The sequence below is a fragment of the Pipra filicauda genome, unplaced genomic scaffold, assembly GCF_003945595.2.
Source record: "Pipra filicauda isolate LSUMZ 115617 unplaced genomic scaffold, ASM394559v2 scaffold131_size2509542_pilon, whole genome shotgun sequence".
NCBI classification, from domain to species: domain Eukaryota; kingdom Metazoa; phylum Chordata; class Aves; order Passeriformes; family Pipridae; genus Pipra; species Pipra filicauda.
This window is the reverse complement of record NW_024103785.1, coordinates 2,206,762-2,233,840: the sequence shown is the minus strand read 5'-3', so window position 1 is coordinate 2,233,840 and position 27,079 is coordinate 2,206,762. Positions and strand designations below refer to the sequence as shown.

The following is a 27,079-nucleotide window of genomic DNA, read 5'->3' as shown; positions in this document are numbered from 1 at the left end:
CTGCCATATGTTCTCTAGTTTCTTAATCAGAAAAAGATGTTGTTAAATATACTATCATGGAAGAAGGGCAATATACATTCAACAGTCCACTTTGACTTCATAAAACAAATTGTTTAACAACAAAAGTAGAAGAAAATACCGTGCTAAAATGTCTATACTTTTCAAGTGGTTTATGATCAGAAAACTGAAATGATGATTTTACAGCAGACTTTCAGCCTTTTTTTTTCCCCACGAGACTATCACAACTGCTATACAGAACTTGTCACACCACATGATGAAATCGTGATTTTTAGTATAAAGTAAGAACTATTTTGCAAAGAAATTGAAGGAATGCATATGGTAAAGAGCAGCAAGCATAAATAGCTTCAGAATTTTGGATGAAACTAAGAACAACATTCCACTTTTAAGATGATCACATGGAACTGTAACTGGCTGATTAAATGAGATTAACAACTGAACTTGCTTGTAAAAATTGAGCTTAAGAAGAAAGGCAACAGTTGTGTTTTACAGCTTATGGACAAAAAGAAAGTACTACTAGCTCTTATAATTTCTGTGATTTGATAGGAGAATGTGCCTCCTGTCTCTGTGATTTGTCCTTGCCTACCTCATTAAGCCTCTGCTCTTCACTAAGAAGCAATGAAACACAAGTCAACTGATCCCAGACTGCTTCCTGGCAATTAATAACTGAAATAAACACTATACTAACGAGCTATCTTAAGTAAATTCACTGTGATCCTAAAAAGTTTAGGAAAGTAAAAGAATAGAGGCAAAATACAACCCAGCTGCATGAGCCATGGCTCACCACCTGACAAACTTGCAAAACAACAATTAAAATACCTGAGCTGTAAATAAAAGTGCCCCGAAATAGAGCTTACCGCATTTTTAAAAGTTACTTCTGTTACAGTTAGGAACCATCTTGATTTTATTTTCTTGTCTTACAATACATCTTGCAGACAGAAAGACAACGCATATCACCTTTTGTACTAAATCTGTAAACGCATCTGTGCTCTAAACTTCAGCGTCGTGATAAATACCGGGGATGTAAGATGATGTCAGATCAGTTTATTTCCCTGCCAAGCATTCTGCAGATGAGAAAACGAGGGACTCGCTCCCAAGATGACTTACCCATGAAGTTGAGATAGCTCTCCCCTCCGAGGGCGTGAGTAATGAGACGAATCATTTTATGGAGCTGTATTCCGCGATCGATGACGGGCGTAAGAGGCATGAGCACGCTCATGTTCGTGTACATCTCTGCATCCATCAGGCGAAAAGCCAGGGTCTTATCACCCACAAGAGCCTGGAACAGTTCAAGAAGACAGAAGTGTTTCTAATTTTTTTTTTTTTTGTTTTGTTTTTTTACAGCAAGGACTTGCAAGATGGGTGAGGAGCCAAGGACATGGCTCAGGGTGCATGATCTAGTCCCTGTTCCCAGAGAAACCTTCCTGCCACTGCCTATGATCACCAGGTCACAGCAACCTCACCTTCTAAGTACTGACCCTGTGTGCTGTGTGATGTGCAGTCATGTGAGTGTGATACAGATCTAGGCTGAGGTCAAAAAGAAGAAGGGTCTAAACTGAGGCAGGGATGTCCATGAGCTGAGCCTCAACTGGATGTCAGACTCCAGTGTCTGTTCTAACCCTCCATGTGGTTACTGGGGCTCCCCAGACCAACAGGATAATATATTATCGTTATTATATGATAATAAACAGCTGTCTAACCCCCTCTGATGTCCTACATTTCACCTGATGAGATCAAACTGCATAATTACTTCTAAGAACTTTTTTTTTTTTGCCTACAGATAACAAAATGTGACATGTCAGCATCAACTCAGTAAGTCACAAGTGACCTACCATTTGGGAATTTTTATAGAAAACACAGAAAATGAGAAAGCAAGCACCCCAAGTGAAGTTCCTGGAATGTGGAAATGGAAGGGTATTAGCAAAGCCCCTGATTTAGAGATGCAGAATGAGTATGAAGCATTCATTTATATGCAATCAAGAAGGTGATTGGTTTCCTGTGATTTCACACAAGAGAAAAAACAAACTAGTAATTCTGTCTAAAAGCAGTGACTGAATTACCAACTTGCTAGTGCTTACTGCTACTTGAGAAAGGCCACACAAATGCTGTTCTAATATACCACTGTGCAGGTAGTTGAAAATGTTTTGGAGCAATTACGTGTAAATAGCTAATTTTTGTTCAATTGGCCTAATTTTCATTTTATACTCTTGCATGAAAACTCACTAAATTCCAAAGGGACAGATGAATTGTAAGCAGGTCTGGCTGAAAAGCACAATCATCCTTTAGATTTCCAACTGACAATATAAGAGACAATCTACAGATTATTCCCTTAGGTGAAAAACAGATTTTTAAAACAAAAAAATGAAAAAATTCCTACGTGACAATGACAAGACTGAAGACTGCAATGAACTATTCTCTGGACTCAGAATGTGGCATTTGTTAGTGTCATTTAATATCCCCTAATCTTTCTATTCAAAGAGAAGGTAAATGTTCCCTATTCTTGTTTTCTGTGACAGCCATGATTTTATTAACAGGTGTATTTCCCCCTTCAGTGATCACTTTGCTACCCTGAAGAATCTTACTCTATTTAGTTTTCTTCTGATGAAAACCAGTCCACACCTGCTGACCTTCTTCCCAACTCTCTCACAGCACTTTTTCCAGATATGCTGTATATCCTTGGAGACAAAGGACCAAATCTGCCTCCAACATGCCCACGAACCATGACAGACTCCAGGCGTGCTGACTGTGCCCTTTGTTCTCCCTTCCATTCATAATCATTCCAGGGCTGCATCTGCTTTTTAGACAGCAATTAGCTTCAAGCTGCTATTTTCACACACTTACAACCACAAGCCCTTGTACTCTGACTGGTAATAGTCAGTTCATAGCCCATTATAAAATATAAGAAATTAGAATTGTACCCTCACATGAGTCACTTCCAGCATCTTCAGACTGGATTTTATCTACACTCCCATTTTCTTTCTCTACCCTCCTTTTCATGTATGAACCTGCAATCATTTTTTTAATTAAAAATAAAGAGATTTTTCCCAAGTATGAGATTCTAAACCAAAAACACATAGCGATATAGAAAACAACTTAATTAATAAAAATCAGCATAAAATAAAAGAACAGCAACAGTAATGTTATATGCCATGCTTTAGGATGAAAAACCAGCTTTGATAAAAGCAAATTATCATACAATAATATGGATTTCCAAGTAATTTCTGAAGTTCTCTACCAGGATCATGACTGTCTCATGCCTTAAGTGAACACTGTAAGAGTCTGAGATTAGAATGTAAATAGGTACACAGAAAGAATGTACTGAATGATAAATGCACAATTCTCTTTTTAAAATAAAATATAGACTTTGTTTTGAACACTTCTGTTGACTTTTATTATAGAGGTACAGCAAATAGAACCTCAACTTCTATGTACTGAAAAAGTTGAAGGTAGTTACTTAAGGAAAAAAATATTAATTTCTAATGAAAGGTTTAAATTCCTAATTTTATAATTCTTGACTAATGTTTTCTGACTCTTCAGAAAGAACCGTCAAAAAGATTATGGGAGATGAGTATTATCCAAATCCATCATTGTTTTTTCATTTTTCCATGCACAGAACTATTACTGTTACTGTGTTTTGAACCAAAATGTTATAGAATATTTCTTTTAGGTCTCAAAAGAGGATGTTTGGAATCCTTTTAGAGAGGAAAGATCTTCATGAAGGGAATACAACAGTCACAAACACTGATTCAACGAACAAATTTTCTAAATTGGGATGTTGTTTATGCTTATCATAAACAGTGCTCCAGATTGCTGAATGGAAACAAGATTTTCAAAAGCATGGATTATACACCTTCCTATGTTCCATGACAGACAAAACAAGATGCTACCACTCATTTCTTAAAAACAAAACACAACTGAAAAATCAACATTACCCACCCACTCCAGGTAGGACTCCTTTATTAAAATGAAGGATCAAAACAAAATAAAAAAAAAAAAACAAAACCACAAGATAACCCAACAAAAAATTAAAAAATAGTAAAAAAATGAGCAGTAGTCCACATCTACCTATCTCTGAAATTCTTGCCATCCTTCTCAACTCTTGCCTCATTTTGAAAAAGAAAACCCACCAAACCCATAAACATTATCTTTTACTTCTTATAAATAAGCAAACAGATAACATACCTGGTCATGACTCTCTGCATAAGCAATGTATTTTTCTTCATACCGTCTGTTTGTTAATGTATGCACAATATTGCCCATGTTCCAGTCTTCATCTTTCAGCTCCTTAATTATCTGCAGGAAAACAGAAGAAAGATCCCTGAAAATTTATTGCTGTTTTAACTAAAAGCATGTAGCATTATCTTGGCACAGAAATGTCCAGTGGATTTTGAACTGCAGTAATTCAACTTCTCCTGTTCTGTTTTTGAAGTGATGAGCTTTCTCTGACCATCCAAAGAGACTTTTCTTTTTTCCTTCTCAATTCTACCACATAAATAACTAGAATACTTTGTTTCTCCTATACTTCCATGTGGAAGCATGGACATAACTTGCCCTCTATTGCATGAATCCTCCAGTACAGCAGGTAATGTGATTGATAGGACCTGCAAGAAAGTACTGCACCAAAAACCAGGGGAAAATATGTGGGCACACACCTACCTGGTCCACAATATCAGGAGATGCAACCCCGGCATATGAGAGCTTCCAAATACTTCTTAATCACTGGGCTGTGTGGTGCCTCCTGATTTTCAGCAATTTAAATTAAGTCCCTTTAATAGGATTTTTCTGCCTCATATGACATTATTTCCTCCCTCTTCTAAATCTGGTTTTATTTCAGTGTTAGCCCCTTCTTTTTTTCAATACTACTTTATAGACCTCCATTGATCACTACAACTTAAATATATACACATAAATATATAGACATAAAAATAAAAGTGATAAAAAGGCAGTAACACCAAGATGGCTAATATCATGCTGTAAAATTTAACTTTCTGATTCTAACTGGCCATGTACTCCTGAACAGTCGTGTTTTCCTTTCCTTGTTGTTTTTTTGTTTGTATTTTGGGGTTTTTTTGTTGTTTTTTCTTTCCTGAGTCCATAAGTTCTGGCTCTGAATATATCCAGGTCCTTAAGCAGCACCATATTATGTACTACACATATCTTTAAACTGAGCTAGTACAGTCACTGTTATGACAAACAGTTTATCTTTCTTACTTTTACAGATTCCTCAGAATTAATTCATGGAATCCTTCAGTTTTAAAACTGATTTTAAAAAGTTACCTAGAAAACTTACCATTAACAGGTATACACTTAAAAACTGGAGGGAAATGAGAGCAAGCAGTCTAGGAGAGTGTGATAACAACTGATAGACAACTGGTTCTAAATGTCTCCCTTCCAATCATTTCAGCTTTATTTTTCCCCCTCAAGAAATGTGGTACCAAACTAAGCACATCACCTTTCTTCAACTCCATGGTCTCTATTGTGGCTGCTTATTTGCAGTTTTTACTGCAAATTTAAATTCTGCAAACAGAATTTACTGCATCATAACTATGTTTCCTATCCAAGTATTGCAAATTAAAATAGGCAGACCAGAGCAGAGATTGCTAAATCAGATTATCAATTTTTTTGTACTTGCAAAATTCTAAAGTCTGGGGTTTTTTTTTCCTATGTAATATGAACTTGGCCACTTGCATTTTGCCTACCTGGGAAATTGCTCATCTTTGCCTATCCTGAAGCGTGATAAGGAAGTTGAAGGTGTAAAGAAAAAAACCAACAACGATAAAAAAATTCCCTGCAAACAAACCCCCCCACACTTCGAAACATCACAAAGTATGTCTTGTTGCTACAAAAATCTGAGCCCTCACTGCACTCCAAGATCTAAATATTTAAATACGTAAATTAGACATTCCAAAGTTTAAGGATGCTGCCCCTGCTGGAAAAGCTGCCAAGTTTATCTCCTTAAAAAATTGGTTTGAAATCTGCTTTTTCAATTGGCTCTCCACCTCCTAGTTACAAAATTGAAAGATGCTGAAGATAAGTTAATTTGTTCTTTTATTTTTAGCTACTCACTGTATTTATTGAAGTATTAGGGGTAGTATAAAACATTTATTGCTTTCAGATCATCATGATAGCCCAAGGGATTTCAATGTTATCTTCTATCTAACTGAAAAACCTTCTCCAAAACATCAGATTTGAGATCATTTATTGTTTTTTTTCTTTTTTTGTGATTCTTTGTATTAAGGAAAACGTGATATAAATCCTTGTTGTAGTCAGTGTTTATTAGTATATTATTGTTCTTGAAGAGCACTTACAGATTTTTATTATTCTTTCTGTAGCCCCACTGTACCAATTGCAGGTGTTTGCATAATTCCCTTGGGTTTACTTTGGTTAAAACTTTCAGCTCTGTATTCTATTCCGAGTAACACACACAGTGCCAGAAGGGTTTGTTGCATGTTTTTGGGGTGATTCTTCAATATTTATATGCATATGGTTAACTTATTGTCTAGCTGTTCACATTCCATATAGATTACACATTCTATAGCAGTTGCAAAATACAGGTTATTTCAAACAGATTGAGTTTAAGTGTATTGTATGAAGAAAACAAAAAACAGATGGAATGAAAATACGAGCCCCTGAACTTCCTCACCTGAAAACCTCCATGATATCTGACAGCTCTCGTTTCAGCCATTAATAGCTGTGCTCAAGCTTGTCAGAATTTATTTCAATAGGGCATTAACAGCAGAGAGAGCAACATTTGTCAGCAGGATTCAGAAGTGTCTGTGTGTGTGCACTGACAGAGAAACAAGCTGCTCTGAAGAGCAGAATGTGTTTTGGAAGAAGTTCCTTCTCACCTGTATCCACTTATCCGGGATAGCCATGGCCAGCCGGTAATCAAAGCCCCCTCCTCCCTCTGCCACAGGACGACAAAGTGCTGGCATTCCAGAGACATCCTTAAAGAGATTAAAAAAAAAACCAAAACAAACCCACAGCATAATTTCTATGGCATTTCAATTATTAGCTTGTATTTTCTATCATACTTGTACACAAACGCTCTCTAAACACAACTCTATAAACAGCTTCAGAGACTCACCTGGTTAAGGGAGATTAAAAAAAATAAAAAACAGCCATTACTACACCCAGATTTGTTGTTTGAATGCAAAAGCTACAGGGAAAAGCATTATGACTGCTCATCAAATACTCTACCTCAAAATACTTTAATAGAGCAGATATTTGAAGGGGAAGAGACCTCGGTAGATGCAGAGTTCGAAATAATTAGCTCTCTTGAGCTCCACATAATCAATAAAGTACAAAGTAGTCAACAAAAGACAAATTAAACCTTCATTTTGTTTATTGATATTTTGCATAAAGAATGGCATGAAAAAAAAGGCTAAATATTAAGTACAGTAAGGAAGTAAAATATGATTCCCTACTATTTCCCCACTGTGCAAAAGCAGAATTATTGATCAAGCTAGCCCTGGAAAGTGACGTGCTCTTTGCATAATTTTTCATCCTCATGTTGATGGAAGCTGACCATTCTTAAATTTGTAATTGCAAGCTCTCCAAATATTTATTTCACCATGTTCTGAGGCAATTTTATCGCACAGCATTCTCTCGCTAAAGTTAGCTTATCTGGACAGAAAATGCAAGTCTCCAATAATTACAAAATATCCATCATTACTCGATGTTATTAACTGATGTGGTGGAACGACTTTTCGCTGACAAAGGTTATGGATTATCATACACCTCTCGCATCTACACATGAGAATTTATGGAATTAAATACTGACTAGAACCGGGGCCTAATTAGGAAGCTCATTCTGGTTTTCTGGATTCAATCCAGTTTTCAATCCAATTGCTGCACTGGACTACTGAAAAAGATATTTGCAGTTACACACATACACTGACATAAGTAAGATCAACCACATCACCATGAAGCTCATGGACGGCATGGAAGGCAGGGCTGCCATCCACAGGGACCCTGACTGGCTGGAGGAATCAATCAACAGAAAGCTCAGGAATGTCACCAAGGGCAATTGTCAAATCCTGTCCCTGGGATGGGCGACCTCCTGCATCCAACACAGGCTGGGGAGCAGCTCTGCTGGGAAGGCCCTGGGGCTCTGGGCCAACAGCAAGCTGAGCATGAGCCAGCAGCCTGCCCTGGCCAGCAGCACCCTGGGCTGTGTGAGCAGCAAAGCCAGGAGATCAAAGGAAGGGATTATCCCCCTTTAGTCAGCAGTCATTAGATCACACAGAAAACTGCATCCACATTCCACATGCTGTAAAAACCAAATAATTAAGTGGAAATTCCTTCCAAACTTTTTGATGTGATAAAAGGAAGTTCAATAGCTCTCCTGTATCAGTCAGAAAGGATAAAAACAGACTAATGGTCTCCAAGTTATACAGGGCATGATGATATGAAACAAGAGCCTTTCTCTGTGATGCCATGATGCCTACCTGGACAAGGTCCAAGTCTGAAATTTAAGCAGCTCACATCTATTTGAGTCACAGTTTTGAAAGCCAGGTTTTTAGGAAGTAAAATTCTAAATTTCATACTCCTCCTATGAGGAAAGGCTGAGAGAATTGAGTTTGTTCAGCCTGAAAGAAACAAGGCTTCATGGTGACCTAATTGCAGCCTTTCGGTACCTGAAGGGAGCCTACAAGAAAGATGGGGAGGGACTTTTTGTAAAAGCATGTAGTGATAGGGCAAAGGAGAATGGTTTCAAACTGAAAGAAAATATATTTAGATAAAATATCAGGAAAATGTTCCTTATTGTGAGGGTGGTGAGGCACTGGAACAGGTTGCCCACAGCAGCTGTGGATGCCCCACCCCTGGAAGTGTTCAAGGCCAGGTTGGATGAGGTTTTGAGCAACCTGTTCTGGTGGAAGGTGTCCTTGCCCATGGCAGGGGGGGCTGGGACAAGATGATCTTTTAGGTCCCTTCTAACCCAAGCCATTCTGTGGTGTTACAATTAAACAGCTAATTTCTAAACATTTGTTCAGACCTAAATTTAAAATGAGCTGCATATAAAATCAGAAACCTCAGCAGTAGAAACCACAGGTGATTTTTTGCCTGTTTGCTTTTATAATACTTCAGGCATGATGTAATTTTGCTTAATACTTTTCCTTCTCATTATAAAAAACTTTAATCACAGCTTTATTTGGAAGACCAAAGTGAAAAAAAATAAGCATATAGTCAGTAACACCTAAAAACTTCACAATTACTAAGACAGTGAATAAACAGAATATTAAAAAGCTGTAAAAATCATCAATTATATTAATTAAAGAATATATTATAATTAGTTATGGCTAGAGAAAAACATTTTTCTCACATGGCACTCCTTCCATAGGCAAGCAGACATTCTTCATTGACTTTTGTAATTTTCAATTATGTCAATAGTTTCCCCTTCTGAAATTCTCCTTTAACCATGCAGCACATTGATCAATTCTATGATTTGTGTAGCAACTCCCCGAGGCAGAAAATTATGTATTGAAAAAGAAGCAGCTTTCAACTTACGCAAGAGAAACTGAAGACACATCTTATTAAAAAAAACCCAAAAACCCACAAGAACAAAACCACCAAAACTCTTAAGTCGGGTATTACAAGACAGCTGAACTCAGAATTTCATTGGTAGGAATGTTTATGGTCTAATATCACCTAGAAAATTAACTGATTTCCCTTCAGATAAGCCAATGAAACCATCTCAAGTTTACTTGTAATTGCTCACCAGATGCTGTTTTTGATGGTTTGTCATTTAGCTTTTAGCAGTGGTTGTCTATAATAGAAAACTTTACCATAAGTAAGAAACGAAGTTAAGCTGTATTTTGTTTTCTGAAAATAAATAGGGAACTCTTAAGCAACACAGTAAGTTTTATTAGAAATACAAGTAGTCCCTGCTTTTATCAGATCGATCCAACTTTTTCTTTTAAATAAAATGAATTATTGAAACATAGTAACAGAAAAAAAATCCTCAATGTTTGCGTGTTTTTTCTCTTTTAGATAAAGACAAAATATCCGTGAAAACATACCTATTCATAGAATTTTAATGCTCTGGTGTTTCATACTATAAGTTCCATATGCCAACAATATTTTTCTGTCAAAAGAGTTAATTGATCTCAATCAACTCAAATAATATAGTCTATTAACTCCCTCGGAAACCTGGAGAAACTTAATAGTAAATTTAAATTAGCCTATACATTCCACATTTATAAGTTTATTGCATTTAATTTGAAGGGGAATTGTCAGTTATGCCAATATAACTCAAAATATGCAAAACCACACTAGGGCTGTTAATCTTTAGTACCCTGAAGCACTAGTGACAAATGGCTATCATGCACAAGAAATAAACTAATAAAAACAAATTTTATTACAAGTTCAAGGTGATGAAGGAAAAAAAAAAAAGAAATCACCACATTAATTAATAACCTATTAATGCAGAGAAAATTCCCAAAGCACATATTCAAGTTGTTTTTCCCCACCAGGCAGAGTCTGTCCACTAATTAATAGTTTTCAACTTATGTCAGTTCTTGAGTACCCAAAGTGCAACTTGATAATTAATAAGAAATTCACATCCCAAAGCAAATTAATCAATATTAGTGTCTTTGAGGATGGCAAATTCTGATCTTACCTCTGCTATGGTTATGCATTCTGGATGCAAGGTATTAATCATGTGATTGGCCAGCATCAGATAACACAAAGCATCTTCATCCACATGTAGGCCAAAATACTCATTGTAATCTCCACTGAACCCTGTGCCTAATAAGACAGACAGATTTAAAAGCCACAGTCAGGTTCTTGTTAGGAAACATATTTTGCAATATTCCATTTTATAAGCACCACATTTATTAATGATTTCTGATCTATCTGTAGAGCAGCAAAACAAGCTTTTAGCAAATCTGGATTTTTTTGAGCATTTACAGAACATGCTAAGTTGGAAGGGACCCATAAGGATCACCAAAGTCCAACTCCTGTCCTTGCACAGGACAGCCCCGAGGAACACACCATGCACCTGAGAGCACTATCCAAATGTTTCTTTACTCTGCCAGGCTTGGTGCTGTGACCACTGCCCTGGGGAACCTGTTCCAGCAGCCAACCACTCTCTGGGTGAAGAACCTCTTCCTGATATCCAGCCTAACCCTCTGCTGACACAGCTTCAGGCCATTCCCTCAGGTCCTCTGTCACTGGTCCCCACAGAGCAGAGCTCAGTGCCTGCCCCTCTTCCTCCCCTCACGAGGAAGGTGTAACTGCAGTGAGCTCTCCCCTCAGACTCCTCTCCTCCAGCTGAACACACCAAGTGCCCTCAGCCTCTCCTCACACAGCTTCCCCTCCAGGCCCTTCACCACCTTGGTTGCCCTCCTTTGGACATTCTCTAATAGCTTAGTGTCTTTTTTTATACTGTAGTGACCAAAACTGCACACAGCACTCGAGGTGAGGCCTCCCCAGCTCAGAGCAGAGCGGGACAATCCCCTCCCTTGACTGGCTGGCGATGCTTTGCCTGATGCCCCCAGGACATGGTTGGCCCTCCAGTCTGTCAGGGCATTGCTGACTCATGTTTAACTTTCCATCCTCTAGGACCCACAGGTCCTTTCCTGCAGTGCTGCTTTCCAGCATCTCATTCCCCAGCACATACGTATATCAAGGGTTGTTCTGCCCCAAATGTAGAATCCAGCACTTGTCTTTGTGATCTGGTGATTGCCCAGCACTCCAGTTTGTATCTCTGCAGGGATCTCTTGGCCTCTGAGGGACCCAGCAATCCAGAGGCTCTCAACTGTGCCACTGCCAGCTGTGAGCTCCAGACATTCCAGCCCCTTCCTCACATATACCACCACCCTCCTGCCTCTTCTGCTCTGCCTATCCCTCCTGAAGAGCCTGATATCATCCAACAGGGCACTCTAGGCGCAGGACTCATCCCACCAGGTTTCATTTATGCCAGTGATGTCACATCCCTGGGACCGGGCCAAAGCTCCAAGCTCCTCGTTTGTTCCTCACGCTGAGTGTGTTGGTGTGGAAACACTTCAAATGTGGTTTGTTGTAGCAGACACCTCATGGAGCAGATTGAAGGATCCCACTAGTGCTCAGTTCCTCAAGTTTTGGTGTGCCATCCCATTGCTCATCACTGGCAAGCCTGGTTTTATCCCTTTCCCCCTCTCCTACCTACTTTAAAGCTTATCAATGAGCCCTGCCAGCTCCTGTTCTAAAACCCCTTTTACCCCCTCTGAGAAACAGTGAACTTGACAGCATTATTTCCACAGCAACAGCTGCAACAGGACTGCTGAAATTAGAGTTGATTAAATTACTTACCAATCCCATGATGGTGATACAACATAGATGTAACGCCGTCAAACCGGAACCCGTCAAAGCGATAGTCTTCAATCCACATTCTCAAATTAGACAGAAGGAACCTCAAAACTTCCCAGCTGAAATAACATGAACATACTTTATAAGCTTTAAAAACCTTGGGATCAACTAGAATTCCTTATACCACGTTCCCCACTTGCATATGTAGTACTTCTACTGTGCATTTTACCATTTTAATGGTTTCTTCTCCATTTTTCATTGACCTTTCCCTAAGAAGTTTGTCTTCTTAAGTCTTTGTCTTTTACTGCACATAATTTTAAGAGTGCAGATAGGAGGTTAGGAAGAACTCTCAACTATCTATGTAGACATCTAACAAGGCTAGTGTCTAAACACACGTACTGTATTTTACATACTTGCTGGGATAATTTTCCTTTGCTTCCCCTAAGGAAAAGATGTTACAGAAATGGAAAGAAAATTATAATAGGTAAGATTCTGTCCCCAAGATTTTATGGATTTACCGTAATTTTTAGGAATAAAGAAAGTAAAAAAGCTGTCTTTCCCCACCTCCCTCCCTGATTATTTACAAATCACAAATCACCAGTAGATTACCGAATCACCTGCTATCCTGCAAATTTACACATTTGAAGAGTAAACCAACTTGAGGTTTACTCAGTTGAGGAGATATTTTCTGAAATTCAGAACAACAGGAATGGGGTTTAACACACACACACACACACACACACACACACACACAGAGCAAGCATGGATGTGAAATAAAAAATATAAAAGAGGTTCCAAAGTGAGCAAGCATTGGGAGACATTCGCGAACAGAATTTGATATTAAGGAATAAAACAGTTTCAGGAACAGTTTTCCTACTGTTCTTCACCTCCTCTCCTGAGACACTGATCTCCATAGCTTCAAAGGACCCCCCTATCTTGTTTCTTCTCTCCACCCTCCAGGGCACAACTCTCTGCCCCCCTCAGCACGGGCTGCCTTGGGTGCATCTCCTGCGAGCCACGGCTCAAACGAGTTCCCCCATCTCAACCAGCCAACACATGACACAGGGAAACTTCTTTTGCCAACATCTTCAACACTTGCGAATTCCATGATTCCTCTCTAATTAATTTTCCAGGACAGCACAACTCTGAGCCCACTTCCTACCAAGTTTCTGTTCAGAGAAGAGAGTAAGCTACACAGCGGGACGCAGGGTCGCACCTGCCACTCTCTGGTGGGTGAGGTGGAAGGGGTCACCCAGCACAAAGCACCTCAGTCAGCATCCCTGTTCCAATTTACCTGTGCACACAGTAGGCACAAGGCAGTGAAGGGGACCCTTTCTACATTTCATTTAACAGGCATCAGAAACAGTAAATTCCTGAGGAAATTATGACACAAGGAATATACTCCATTTCGACAAAACAAACCTGCCCAATTTCCTTCCTCCAAAAAACTTCCACCTATGCAGGATGTTTTAAGTCTCGAGGTGGTTGTATTACATGAAAAAAATGTGTGAAAACACTCCCAAACTGGTCAAATCCTCATCTCACCAAATAGCTAATCCTTATTTATTTTCATAGCATTAGAACATTTCTCCTTTTCTTTGCATGCAATGCACACAGATATACAGTAATACATATAAAGACAAAAATATTACCAAACCAAACCCTCCAAATTTAGGAAATGAGAATTCCAGCTGACTGTGAATTGCCTCAGTTCAATACCTTTCCTTGGCATGCATTACATGATAAGATTTTTTTTGTTCCATCTCTGTACTCCCCTTTCCCCAATTCATCCAATTCCCAAGTTAACACTATACGAGGATGATCTCAGGAGCTTGTCTGAAGAACCTTTTATATATTTGTTATTTCTCAGGTGAGATGGTTTGCAATGAATGAACAAGAGAGAGAATGCTCTGACATTAAAAGGAATAGTAAAATATAAAAAGCCCTACGAACTGGCAAACTGGTCACAAAAATACAGCTTTGAGCAAACATTTGCTGTATCTTTTTCTGACCCAGCATGAAATTTGCAGAAAGCTATTTCCTGCAAGCTAAATACTCTGAGAAAAGTCAAAGCAGTAACTGTATTACAACAAAAATAGTATCTCACACAGAATTAAGATAATACATGTACAAAGAGTACATTAATTACTACAAGCACCAGCCAGACTTAAAAGCTATTTCTTCTCATTAGACTGTTTGACTTTAGAACCTTAAAGTCCTTAAGACTGTGAAGAGGATTTTTACATCTGTGAAACACACACAGAAGTCTCAAAACAGATAACAAATGTATTTTCACCGTTGTTGGCACTGAAGATTGAACTTTGGGAAAAGATGGAGAACAGGTTATGAAAATAAATTGTAAAGACTTTTAGATGAAAAAGTGACTACGGATAAGAACAAACAAGATGAATTTGTTGAAACAAAATATTAGGTAGCAAACTGATGAGATCAAAAACCTGAGCAGGAGCAGCAGATGTTTTCCAACCATCTGATTGCACATGGGAGAGAAGATAATAAATAAATAAATAAATATTAACTCTCATTCTAGTGTAAACTTGGAAAAATTCAGGATCATTTTTAGGAAAGATATCAAGTACTAGAAACCATATTGACTTTTAGAGAGAAATACACAGCTCCAAAACACGAGCCAGAATAACAGTTTTTTTGAAACATGCAAATCACACAAACTATACAGAGGTTCATTTTTTCATCCAAGTCAATTTGTTTATGGGAGCAGCAGCATTAGACTTAGAAGTTGACAGATGTAACAAATAGCTTGGCAGAACGCCAGCAGAGGCCAAAATTGAAGAGGCATAATTGAAATACATCCACGGCAGAAGCAATAATTCTGGAACATTTCTAAAACAGCACATGCTTGTAATTTTACAGAAAGATATGGAAACAGGATAGCATTCATTAAGAATGTAATTTCTTTTGGGCAAAAGCCATATCTCAAATTATATCCTAAAAAGTCTCGCATTTTTGCATACCATAAAATTGAGAAAGTTCTTTCATTGCACGCATGATCAAAGAGAGGAAAATATATGCTGTATCATCATTAAGGAACAGAATGATTTACAGCACAAGAAATTTAAGTAATTCAGAATTCACTCAGACATCATTCAAAACAAAGAAGGCCTTTGCAGAGAAGTATTGCTGGGTTTTTTTTTTTCTTCACCCTTGGAGCCCACAGCTCACTTGTTAAAAACAGATTTCTTGTTTGAAAAAGTGAAACGAGCACATCTACCTAGATGACCCGGTTTCACGAGGTGATAAGAAATTTAACAGTTTTCCTATACCAGGTCAGCAGAAAACCTGTGAAATTGCTTACTAGACACACCCATTATTTACTTTTTTCCTCTATACTACTAAAAAGAGCAAAATAACGATTCACCATAAGCATTCTAAATTCCAATCCATGATGAACATGAAATACTTAGATGCGAGCAATGCATTTAAACCAGTTAATTTTCTCACTATGGACAAAAAAAAAAAATATTGGCTGTACCTAATACAGTTTGAAGATGTAATTCTTGAACCACATTAATGCTGACCTTCAGAAATTGCATTTATTATTATGTATTATAGAACTGCTGACCTTATATGAATCGAGACTTTTATGATGATATCCCTGTTTCAGTTCTTAGTGCTTAATTACCTTAACACATAGTACCACTGAATTGCTAAAATACTACTTCTCAAACTATCCCCAAACATTTCAACAGCTGACTGGCTCAAATTCCACCAATGGATTGCTGAACATAAACAAACTGGCATTCAGTCTGATATTGTTAAATTTCAGTGAATCTGGTACAAGTTATTTTATGAACTAAACATCTAGAGCTGATAGAGAGATGGTTTTTTTTTCTTTTTATCACTGCTTACCAGCACAGATCAGTTTGCCTGCTTTTGAGATGCACTTTGTTTAATCAGTTATACAAAGAGGGCAACCGGTCTTATCCTATTTGGAAAACTACAACAGAAACAACAGAACCCTTTGTATTTCAACCTTCTTAATTTACCACGAGTAATTCCTCTCTGTCACAGTATCATTGCCAAATCCCAAATCCTCTCTAGCCACAAGGGATTGAGAAGCTGAAGCAGTGCAGGAGGTGCCTGTGTTTTAACTCCCGCTGCCAGACTGCTCTCCAGACCTGCCCTCCTCATTATTCCCAACAGCATTCCACGGGAATATACATGTCTCTGTCAGTCAATAGAACATGATAAAGCTGTTAACAGACCAAAAGAGCTTTTGCCTGGCAATCCAAACAGCATTATGCCTCCCAAATGGACTGTGCAGATGACAAACAAAAGGAGAGCTCTCCTCTTGGGGCATATGATAACCTGTGAGCAAAAGGGGTCAGCAGCAACATGTCACTTCCCCTCTATCAGTCCCAAGAAGAGACAGAAGCAATGAATTAATTTTTTTCCTCACAGCAACAACCAAAGGCACTGATGCAGAGTGCTAGTTTTTCTGGACTTGGGAATCTTGGAAGTGCATTGCATGACTACCTCCTGTACAGCCAGAAAATAATAATTAAAGAAATCCTCCCCAGGCAATTCTATTTCAGCAATCTTAAGCCAGCTCACATTTCAAAGTTAGTATTAGGACACAGAATAACTTAGGGAAAAAGCTTATTGTGGAAACAATTAATAGTAGTGGCACAGATATAAAAGGTGACAAGTTACAGGAGACTAAAGCTTTCAGTTTAACATGCACTGAATTTTTAACATTAATTTAAAATAAATAGGAGACAGCTAAGAAAAATCTTGAGGACAGTCTCCTGTCTATACTCCAGTTTCTAATTGCAGGAGAGTTTGACTGCTAAAAGCTTTCAGAATGGCTGCAACATGCTTGCAATATTCTTGAATTACTCTTCAGAGTGCTACAGTACTTTGGATGTTATTAAAATAAATTAATATGATGACACTGTTTTTTTAACATTGCCACCATAAGCAACCAATGCAAAAGCTTGGAAAGATGTTATCCATACTGCATGGATTAGAACTGCACTTTCTTGGACAAGTTAATGGGGACAGTTCCCAGTTCTCTAAGTCTCTTGCTGCTACTGGCACAAAACTTCCTTAAAAGGGATTTTGGATCATGAAAGAAGATTATTTCTTTCAGTCATATCATGATAGTCAATTTTTTTCCCTTGTAGCCTGTTATTTATTTTAAAATAAATATTAGATTCAGATCTAGCTCCCTGAGTTTTTTCTCAAATTTATCGAATATCTTAATTACTACCCCACTGTCTTCTCCTTCCCTACTTACTGCTCACAATCAATTGCTTGTCACTTTACCTCTGTTCTCTTAATTGTGAGGTTTTGTTTGTTTGTTTTAAAGAGAAACAGATCCATACCATGACCTCTCTCCTTCACTTGATTAGATTCTGTTTGCTTTGCTACCTGTATAGAATTCATATCCTAAAATTATCAACCGTAAAAGCTGATAATTTATATACTGAGATGCAGCAAAGATGTTGACAGAGTCAAACAAAAGATTTTGTAACCTTTGATCTTTGGTCTGTAAAGAAGCTTTATCTTTTAAAAGACATTTTGAACTCCAAGGTTTCTCTTTCTTTAAGGTCCCATATGACAGTGAAAACTAGAGAAGCTTCAATCACCAATTAGATACCTTAGGTTAAAAATTTCAGTCAACTCTCCTTACAGCTAACAAGGGGTCCTCAATTAGGAAAGCTTGATTGACATTGCAAGTTCTTGGGACCCAACCTTGGAACAAAGAGAATTCACTACTGCAAAATGCATACATCATTGCAAGAGGGTGAAAGGTTTTGACAAACTGCAATTGCTATGCAACAAAAAAAAACCTTTCAAAATTATTTGCCTGCTCAGGTTCATGCATGAGCAAACAGCACTCTGACATCAGTAAGGGAACAAAGATCTACATTAGGGACACATGAAAGAATTCTGAATTATGAGGAAGTAAATGAATAGAGAAAAACACTACACTTCTGAAATAACAGAAGAGAAAAGACAAGCAAAATTGAGTATTAAAATGCAGACATTTGAAAAAATACCAAATCTGAACCTCAGGAGGTAGAGACAACATTGCTCTGAAGAAGCACTAGATTATCTGACTTGCCAAACATTAACCCACTTCTGTCTGTCCTAGGAAATCCCATCCCACTGATTCTCAAAGAAAAGCAGAGTCTGCACCAGAACACAGCAAGTGTTCTAAAGTGGTCTGAAGTAGAGAGTCTACCCTGAGGCCAGAAGGGGATGCAATTCCTATCACAGAAGTCTGAGATACTAAGTCACTAATCAGGATGGAGCCTCAGTATGATCCTGAAAAAAACTTGCCAAGTTTCCCTGTGGCCATCAAGAACGTTTCACTGTCTGAAGAGACAATGAAAAAAAGCTCACGAGTCCTCACGGACTTAAAGCAAACCCCTGGTGACAGTGAGGTGACAAAATGTCACACAAAGTGGATGGGACCTGTTAAAAGTCACTCTCAGCGTGTTTCTTGTCAGGTATTCAAGAATCAAATCCCACATTAAGTCTGCCAGCCGTGAGGAGAACAGTGGGCACAGAAAAACCCAGCCCTTGCTCAGATCAATGTCTGTGAACCCTTCAGACACGCAGTGATTGGCATCCAACTTCCACTGGGAAGAACAGATCCCTCTGCACAGTACCACAAAAGCCCAGGGCTTTTTGCTGTGCTTTTTTTTTTCAACAAAAAGGCTGCTAAAAAGGTAGTAGTGGTCACTGATATCAATTTTCCCAGTAGGAATGGACTTCTGATGAAGTGCTTAAGCAGATTTCCCATCTAGAGCAGCTGGTCATTACACAGTTGATTCTCAGAAAAGTGAAGTTTCCAGCTGGTTTTCTAACTGGAAAACAGACACAAACATTACCAGATGCAGGTCAGCCAGTCAGGTTTTTAAGGAAGTCAAGATGATACCTTTCCATGTTCCAAGATGGTATTAGTTTATCTTGAACACAGTAGTTTCCAGGCACGTACTTCTCACAACTACTAAATGCCTCTCACTCACAGAAAGAACTAAGCTGAAAGATGGATGGCCACAGCAGTGGAAGACCTTTCATCACAGCCTCTTACTCCCAGCTGTTCTGAGCACTCCTACAGAAGGGTACAGATCTTTAAAAAGGGCAGATAGGAAAAAGGTTGCTTTCTCTATTTTTACGGGACATTATTCCATTAAGCTGAACTGTGTATGAGGTAAAATTACTAAAAAAAACCCCAATAAGTGATTAGTGCCTCACTGTCATGAGCATTTGAGACCCTCCATTATTTACAAACCTGTGCTGAAGAGAAATTCTGGAATCTTACATTTGTGAAGTGAAATTAATAGCAAATACATGACCTGGGCACTTCTAAATCCAGGAAGAGGATTTTATTCTTAGCCACAGAAATTGAGGATTTATAAATAGAAAGCCAATGACTATATCAAATGTAATTATAGACTATATCAAATAAGTCACTGAAAGATTAAAAGTTTCCTCTAACAGTTAAAAATAATGGATACTTTTGCCAATAGTTGTGGCAGAAGACATCTTTGTTAAAGTGTTAACATCCCATTCCATGAATTAAAGTGGAAAAGCTCAAAAGCATTTGAGAATTTTAAGGCCAGCCTCCAGGAAAAAAAGTCTTTAATTATTTAAGCGTATTATGAAAAAGTAATGAGAAATCGAAGTGAAAGGACTATTTTCAAATTTGGAAGCATTTGAAGTTCTTTCAAAAACTAAATCATACTGGTTTCTATTAGAGTGAGAAGGTCTCCCGTGAACCTTCTTTTCTCCAAACTAAATAGTCCAAGTCAGTTTTTAGAGAGAGAGAGAGATATAATAATAATGCTAATATATATTATACATAACATAGATTGTGTTTTATGTAGTTGTACTTTTCCATTTAAAAATTCCAATAAGCAGAACACTGGTTGTTACGTAGCTTTTCATGTTTTTCTTTTGAGAGTAAACAAGAGCAGAAGCTTTGAAAACACAGAGGATTTTCTATTTTAATTTAAATTGGAATTCTAGAGAGCCATACCCTTCTGGAACCACTAGTCCTGATCCCCAAAAGTCAACTGTTATGCAAGAAGAAAGCACTTTCATTCAATATGCTGCAAACAATATCATAGCAATATGCATTTATTAGACTTTATAGACTCCTATTCAGCAATTACTTTGGGAAAATGATTTCTTAGAAAGAAGCACATCCTTTATTCATATACAACCAGGAGTTCTGAAGTCTTCAAGAAAGTATTTTAATTTTTTCTCCCCCTCAAAATTCTACTCCATCTGCTGGTGCAAAGCAGTACCATAGAGAGTGAGGTCCTTGAGGAGTTATGGCACAGATGATACAAGACCCAGTTAAATCAGGGGTGACTGAACACGTGCTGGGTAAACAGTGATGAATAGTCTGACATTTTGGCCAGGAAAAGGAGAGATGATAGAGGGTAACTCCTTCTCCTTCTTGCAGGTTCTCCCAGAGTGATCCCAGGGACCACACTGCCGTGTGTCCTTGGCAGCTGATTCCTCCCAAACACGAGTGGAAGGAGCCCCAGTCCCGCATTCACCCGACTTTACTGAAATGCCATTGGCACAAGGAGAAAAATTCCCTCTTCAAAATGAACTATGGACTACATAAGGGTTTAAAATATCAAAGTGAGCAGCAATGTCCTAGGCTTACATTTTTCAGGCTACTCCTGCCTACACTTGGTAAGAGTAAACTAATATCCAATAAAGCATTCAGTTATTTGCCCTATAAATGGAAGCAATAACTCAAATACTACTCAGTAAAGGTTATGTTCTGCAAAACATGAATATAAGAATAGCCTTGGAGGCAAAGCAGGTTGGTACTTATTGTAATGAAATTTAATATTCTTGATGCTTTTTGCTCAGAGGGCTTCCTTAAGTAAATAGAAAAAAAAAAAGTAAGTACCGAAGACAATTACCCGAAGTTTTAAGAGAGCCTGCAGGGCACACACAATTTAAAATAGAGAAAGTATCAAAAATAAAAATTACAAAACTCTTTAAAGTGCTGATAAAGCCTACATGGATTTCAGCTATGATTTGGATAAATTAGCACTAGTACCACTTATGTTCAACCCAAGTAAATTATACACTAACAAAATGAAAATCTTTGAGATCATTTAAAATTCTATTCTCTGAAAATAAGCTTCTTAGAGAATATTAAATTTGTTTAGTCATATAATCAACCCTACAAATTAACAAAAAAAAAAATTGCTATTCTGCAACATGCAACTAAACCACATCTTTCAAGATGTACTGTCAGAATTTGCATACGAGTTTATGCAATTGGTGATTTCCATAATTAACCAGAGATCTCAAGCATTTCACAGTAGTTTACTGTTCAACACTGGGTTTGCTTTCAAATTAAGTCTAAATGTAGTACAGAAATAGACTACGAACTACTACATAGGAGGTGATTTGAGGTTTTAAACAGACCATTATCCTGAACTTTACCCAGAAAACGGTACCAGAGTTGAGAAGGGGATGGTGAAGATTCAAGTGTCAAGAGTTGTTTAACTACTTCGTTGAGAGGTGTTTTTTCTCCCCCAAAATAGTGTCCTATTATATACATGTATAAGAAGAGAAAACAATTATCCTCAACTTCTATATTCCCTCCATAGGAAAAGAAAATTACACTCAAAATCAATTCATTCCATTAGCAGTGACAAAAATACTAACTACCTGGCAAATTGTTAACCTTTTTAAGCCCTACTGTCTCAAAACCATCTTATTAGAAGGCTGAAACAGTGCTTTCTATAAAATAATTTCGTTTATTACTTTAAAATACTGGTTCCTCAATTCCTGCTCACACAAGAGACTCCAAAGGGACACTGGGGTGGTGTTTGGTTCACTGCCTTTCCCTCGGTGTTTCCTACCTGATATCCCATGCCCAGCCTTCTGTCTGAAGAACCAAAACAGAAATGTGGTTGACATTTGCAGCTCAGAAATGCTGCTGTGACCCCTACCCAGGTCAAGGTAGGATTCTGAGCACACTCCACCCCCCTCAAACACCCAGAAACTAAAGCTAGAGCTGACAAAGCACTAGCCCTTCTCTTTGCTGGTGGTAAAGTGCAAGAATGCCAGTCTAAAACCAAATGCACAGACACACTAAAATATTTAAAGCATTAGTATTATGCCTGTACCTTTCAGATGAAGATACAAACTGGTTTAATTTGAATTTGAGCGGATTTTTTTCTAATGCTAATGAATAGAAATAGGTATTTAAGAAGGAAAGAAGTAAAATTCTTCATAAAAGAGAATATCTTGAAAACTCCCAAGTAAAAGCTTTAAAGAAATGAAGCAAGACCAGACCTCTGCCCTTGAGAAAATTCCAACATTAGTACAAACATATCATCAAATACCTGCTTTTGTAAAAGTTAAGTGCACTGATTATTGAGAAGTCTTTTCTGTGTACAGATGACACCAGAACACAGCTGCTGTGGTGGTGTAAGGCTCAAGTTCATATGTACCAATAAGACACTAACAGAACCTTATCAATCTACCATTCAGTGTCCATATGCTATTACAGGTTACCTTTTTTAAGTAATTACCTTGAAAATCCCAAATCAAAATATTATTCCAAAAGCAAAGCATGTCAGCTAATTTTTATGTTAACATGGCAAAACCAAACTCATAAGGAATAATTATTATCACATAAGAAGACTGAAAAGGGGGTGATTCACACATTTTACCATCTTAGGACTTCTACTCGAAAATATGATCTGAATATCCTTTTACTTTAATCCCTCAGAGACTGGCACACTGAACCCCTGAAGACTTACTTGCCTGTCCATATTTTATTGGCCAAAAGACTATCCTTCCTTTCCTCCCAACAAGACAGTTGGTAGCAATGCCAAATCCATGGAAGGAGAAGAAAATTTCAAGATGAGTAGAAGTGTTCATTATCAGTCCTCACCAAGTACAAAGAACACAGGAGGCTTCAGAGATACTGACTCCATGTCCTGAATGGTAATCTACTGAAAGGAAAGCAGGATCTAAGGGAAGTTCACTCTTTATACTAATATTAGCTAATACAAAGCTTAGATTTACCAGCTCTACACAAAATGCAGAGCGAACAAAACAGCCCAGGAGATGTGAAGTAAAGGGTTCATATTAAACAGGAACCCGTTCTCAGGCACAGCACTTCCCTCTTTGCTGCACTTTTTGAAGTGGCATTCTTCAGAAATGTAATTAAAGGTAGCTATTAGCTCAGATTATGCTGTGCCTACAGAGCTGTGAACTTGCAAATACGTTTTCTGTGTGCTTCATAAATGCTTCATCTAAGAGAACTGAAAAACAGGTTTATATTCGAAGACACCTAGTTTTTAATCCCAATTTCCCACTAGATACTGTCATTTCAACTATATAATTTGTGCTTCATGAAGATTAATATGAGGACAATAAGCACATTTATAAGGATTGTTACAGTAGCTTTGTTTAGTAAAATATATAGCAAAGTTATTTGAGTTGTCCCTTGCAAAAATAGCTACAATGTAATTTTTTGTATTGATTCACAGATATACTTTGTTTTATCCATTATTCTGTTTTCCAAGAATTAGACACTTATTTTAAAACCTTCTGTTACCTGAACACATTTTAATATACCCACTATCTTTCTATAGCCAACAAATTTGTAAGCTCCACAAAAGACAGGTGGGAAAGATACGGTGCCAAAACATGTTCAGTTGTATTTCCATCAATTCACTGAAATTAAACTGTGACAATGGAAACCTCTGATATTACTTTGAAAATATTGAGAGAATAATCAGTGTCCTTCTATTAGATATAAATTACAAAAAGCATATTCTACTGTCTACAGTTTATTTGGAAACCTGTTTAAAACCAAAACATTCCTCCACATTTCAAAAAGCTTTGAGTATTGTATTTACATTTTCAAGTCAACAATGGAAAGGAAAGTTTAGATAATTTTAAAATCAACTCATATTTCTCAAAGATATCTGATTAGTGCACTAGAACTTGTATACTAAATCACAGAACCACAGTTTTGAGTTGGAAGAGACCTCAAAGATCATCTAGTTCTGACTCACCTGCCATGGGCAGGTACATCATCAATTCACCATGTTCCTGAGGGACATCACTTGTTACTATCTCCATTTGGATGTATTAATCTACAAGTATAGTTAATATATTGGAAATATGTATTTATTTTTAACAGTAAGGTTTTTTCCTGAAGTTCCATGATTCTTAATTGAAATGAAAGCAACCATTACTACTACAGGTATGTCCTATTTCAGATCATATTTCAGGGCAACTACTACTGATCCTGGCTTAAGAGGGAGCAGAATGATAGCAACTTTTGACTAAAATATAAGCCTGAAGTGGAAACTTCATAACCTTGTAGAAAAACAAATTATCTAGGCCAGGATAAAATACAAAGAAAGCTAAGATTCTCTGAAATAGGTTAAAACAAGCTTGCCTTTGTATATAGTGACAGTTCAGCACTGCAGGCAAATGAGTTGCTCATATCTTGGGCTCCAATCAAATTATTTTGTTTTTCCAACTTTGGGTGAAGATGGCTCTGTGCTAAGAGCAACTGGAGATGCAACCTGCAGAACATTCACTCTTTCCAGTGTACAATTAATTAGGTTATAAGAATGCTATTTCACTCTACTTTCTGCCACTAGCTTTGTAAGCCAATGCTGGATAAGGGTTAGAAAGAACATCCAGCTTAAAGTTGTTTCAATTTATCCATTTCTTGATAGACTTTCGGTTTCCTCCCCACTTAACCCAATGACGAAATAATTACCCTGGAATTTCTTATAACGTAGTCAAAGTAGATTTTCCATCTTTTCCAATGCCCTTATCCAAGAAGGTGGTGGCAAAGGAAGCCTGAAAACAATGTAAATTTTAGTGGTTTGTAGTTCACTTTTTTCTTTCTCAAAAAGCACTCACTTTGTGAATCATCTATGAGATTTAAGCCCCCAGTTAATTTGTAGGAAGAGAAATACAGAATTTCAGATTTCAGGGTAGTGAATAAAGTCTAAAAATCCAGAGTAATAAACACTAAACACTCAAATCCAGAACCAGGGGGAGATATAGCAGTGGAAATCTTTTGGGATGTTTTTTTTTTCCAAAAAATATGTTTGGTTGACTGTTTACTCTAATTCACCAGTTCCTTGAACACAGACACAATCTAGAGAATCTCATGCCAAGAGTTAAATTTCAACAAGAAAAAAGGAACTTCACCTATTCCTGTCGTCCCTAAAATCAACTGCATATTTAGCAATTTGAAAGATTATGCTATTTATTTCCTTAATTTAAACACCAACTTTAAGTACTTGTTTCTGTACAAGTTGAATTAAGTCCAAGCCAAATCCATTTCAAATTAAATAAATTAAAAAAAATCCATTAAATTTAAATTACATGGTTCAGGATAAGAAATATTTTTGGCTTGTAGCTGTGACTACTTTTACAACCTCAAAAGGTCATTCTTTCAGACAAACTTGGCACATGAAGCAATAAAGTATATAGCATATGTCCTTTGAGTGAACAATTCTATTTATTATTATTATTTATTATTCTAATTATTTCCCATTCTGACTAATTCGGTGCTTTAATAAATGAAACAATAACTGAAATGGTTTTTTCCTCCTTTTTTTCTTTTTCCCTTCAGGGGAGAAGAGGGAAGACAAGGGGGAATTTAGCACTGCCTCCACCTGCTTGCAAAAGGTCAGGATATGAAAATGTAACATTGACCAACACAAATATCTCAACGGAATAGTACTCAGAGGGATGATTTTATTTCCAATTGTGGTTTAATAATGAATGGATTCTTTCTTCAGAAGACATCAATTTCTCTTTTACTTACTGTACTAGAGAACTGTCTTTGAAAACTTAGATATAGTGCAACTAATAAGCCTGTGCCAAAATGTGCTCTAAAATCTCACGCCTTGATCAAAGGTATCAAATGAAAATGCCAATCTCTGAATTTTTCTAAGTTAAAAACACAGGCCCTGGGTCTGGCTGAGCTGGATGCTCATTCTGACAGGGTGAAAGGAATATGGCTTTACTCCACATCATGAAGTAACAAATTCTGTGGTGTCTACGTAAATCCCTCCAGCCAAGAAATGTGTTTATTTAATCAGGCAGGTGACAACAGTCATTACTTTACTTTCTTTGCACATCTCAAAAGGAATATAGAATAAAAAATAATGACAGCAAAGAGCATTCTTTTCCTCATTGTGAAGTCCTTTGATAGATAAACTCAGCTAAATAGCCTGAGTGCAATTAATAAATATATTATAGATACAAAAAAATCCATACTTTTACTTAATTCTCCAGTGAGAGAGAATTCTCCATCATTCTCAGCTCTTTGTTTGAACAAATTGAGTCATCTCCTACAAAAGAAAATTACTACAGCATATACTAGTGACTTATTACATGTAGATGTGCTTTTTCATTCTTGTTTATTTGTTCACATATATCTGTCCTTAAAACTACACTTGACAGGATTTACTGCCCAATAATTAAGACTAAGGAAATCAAAAGGAGTAAGGTCTATAAAGTATTCCTTGTACCCTTGCTTCCCTCTCTGAAACAAGAGGGAAGTTCACTGTACTAGAAGAACATAGAAAAACTTCTGTCAACTATCTAACCTAATTAATAATGAGGGCAATGAATTCCTTTTCTTTCTGAAGAAATTTATAGCAATTTTCAAGAGACCACAAAGAATTGTAATACAGACACATACATATAGATCCAATCAGAGAAGAGATACAGGTATGAACCAGGAGAA

The 27,079-nt window shown here is 37.3% G+C and overlaps 1 protein-coding gene across 1 annotated transcript in view; it reads right to left on the bottom strand.

Moving 5' to 3' along the window:
• GBE1 (1,4-alpha-glucan branching enzyme 1) overlaps positions 1 to 27,079 on the bottom strand; it is a 143,752-nt gene that overhangs the window by 43,238 nt on the left and 73,435 nt on the right. The window contains exons 8-12 of the mRNA XM_027740075.2: positions 12,313 to 12,428; positions 10,640 to 10,767; positions 6,867 to 6,965; positions 4,201 to 4,311; positions 1,126 to 1,297 (exon numbers count right to left, since the gene is read on the bottom strand). Coding sequence (XP_027595876.1) covers positions 1,126 to 1,297; positions 4,201 to 4,311; positions 6,867 to 6,965; positions 10,640 to 10,767; positions 12,313 to 12,428 — 626 coding nt within the window. The remainder of the gene's footprint in view (positions 1 to 1,125; positions 1,298 to 4,200; positions 4,312 to 6,866; positions 6,966 to 10,639; positions 10,768 to 12,312; positions 12,429 to 27,079) is intronic.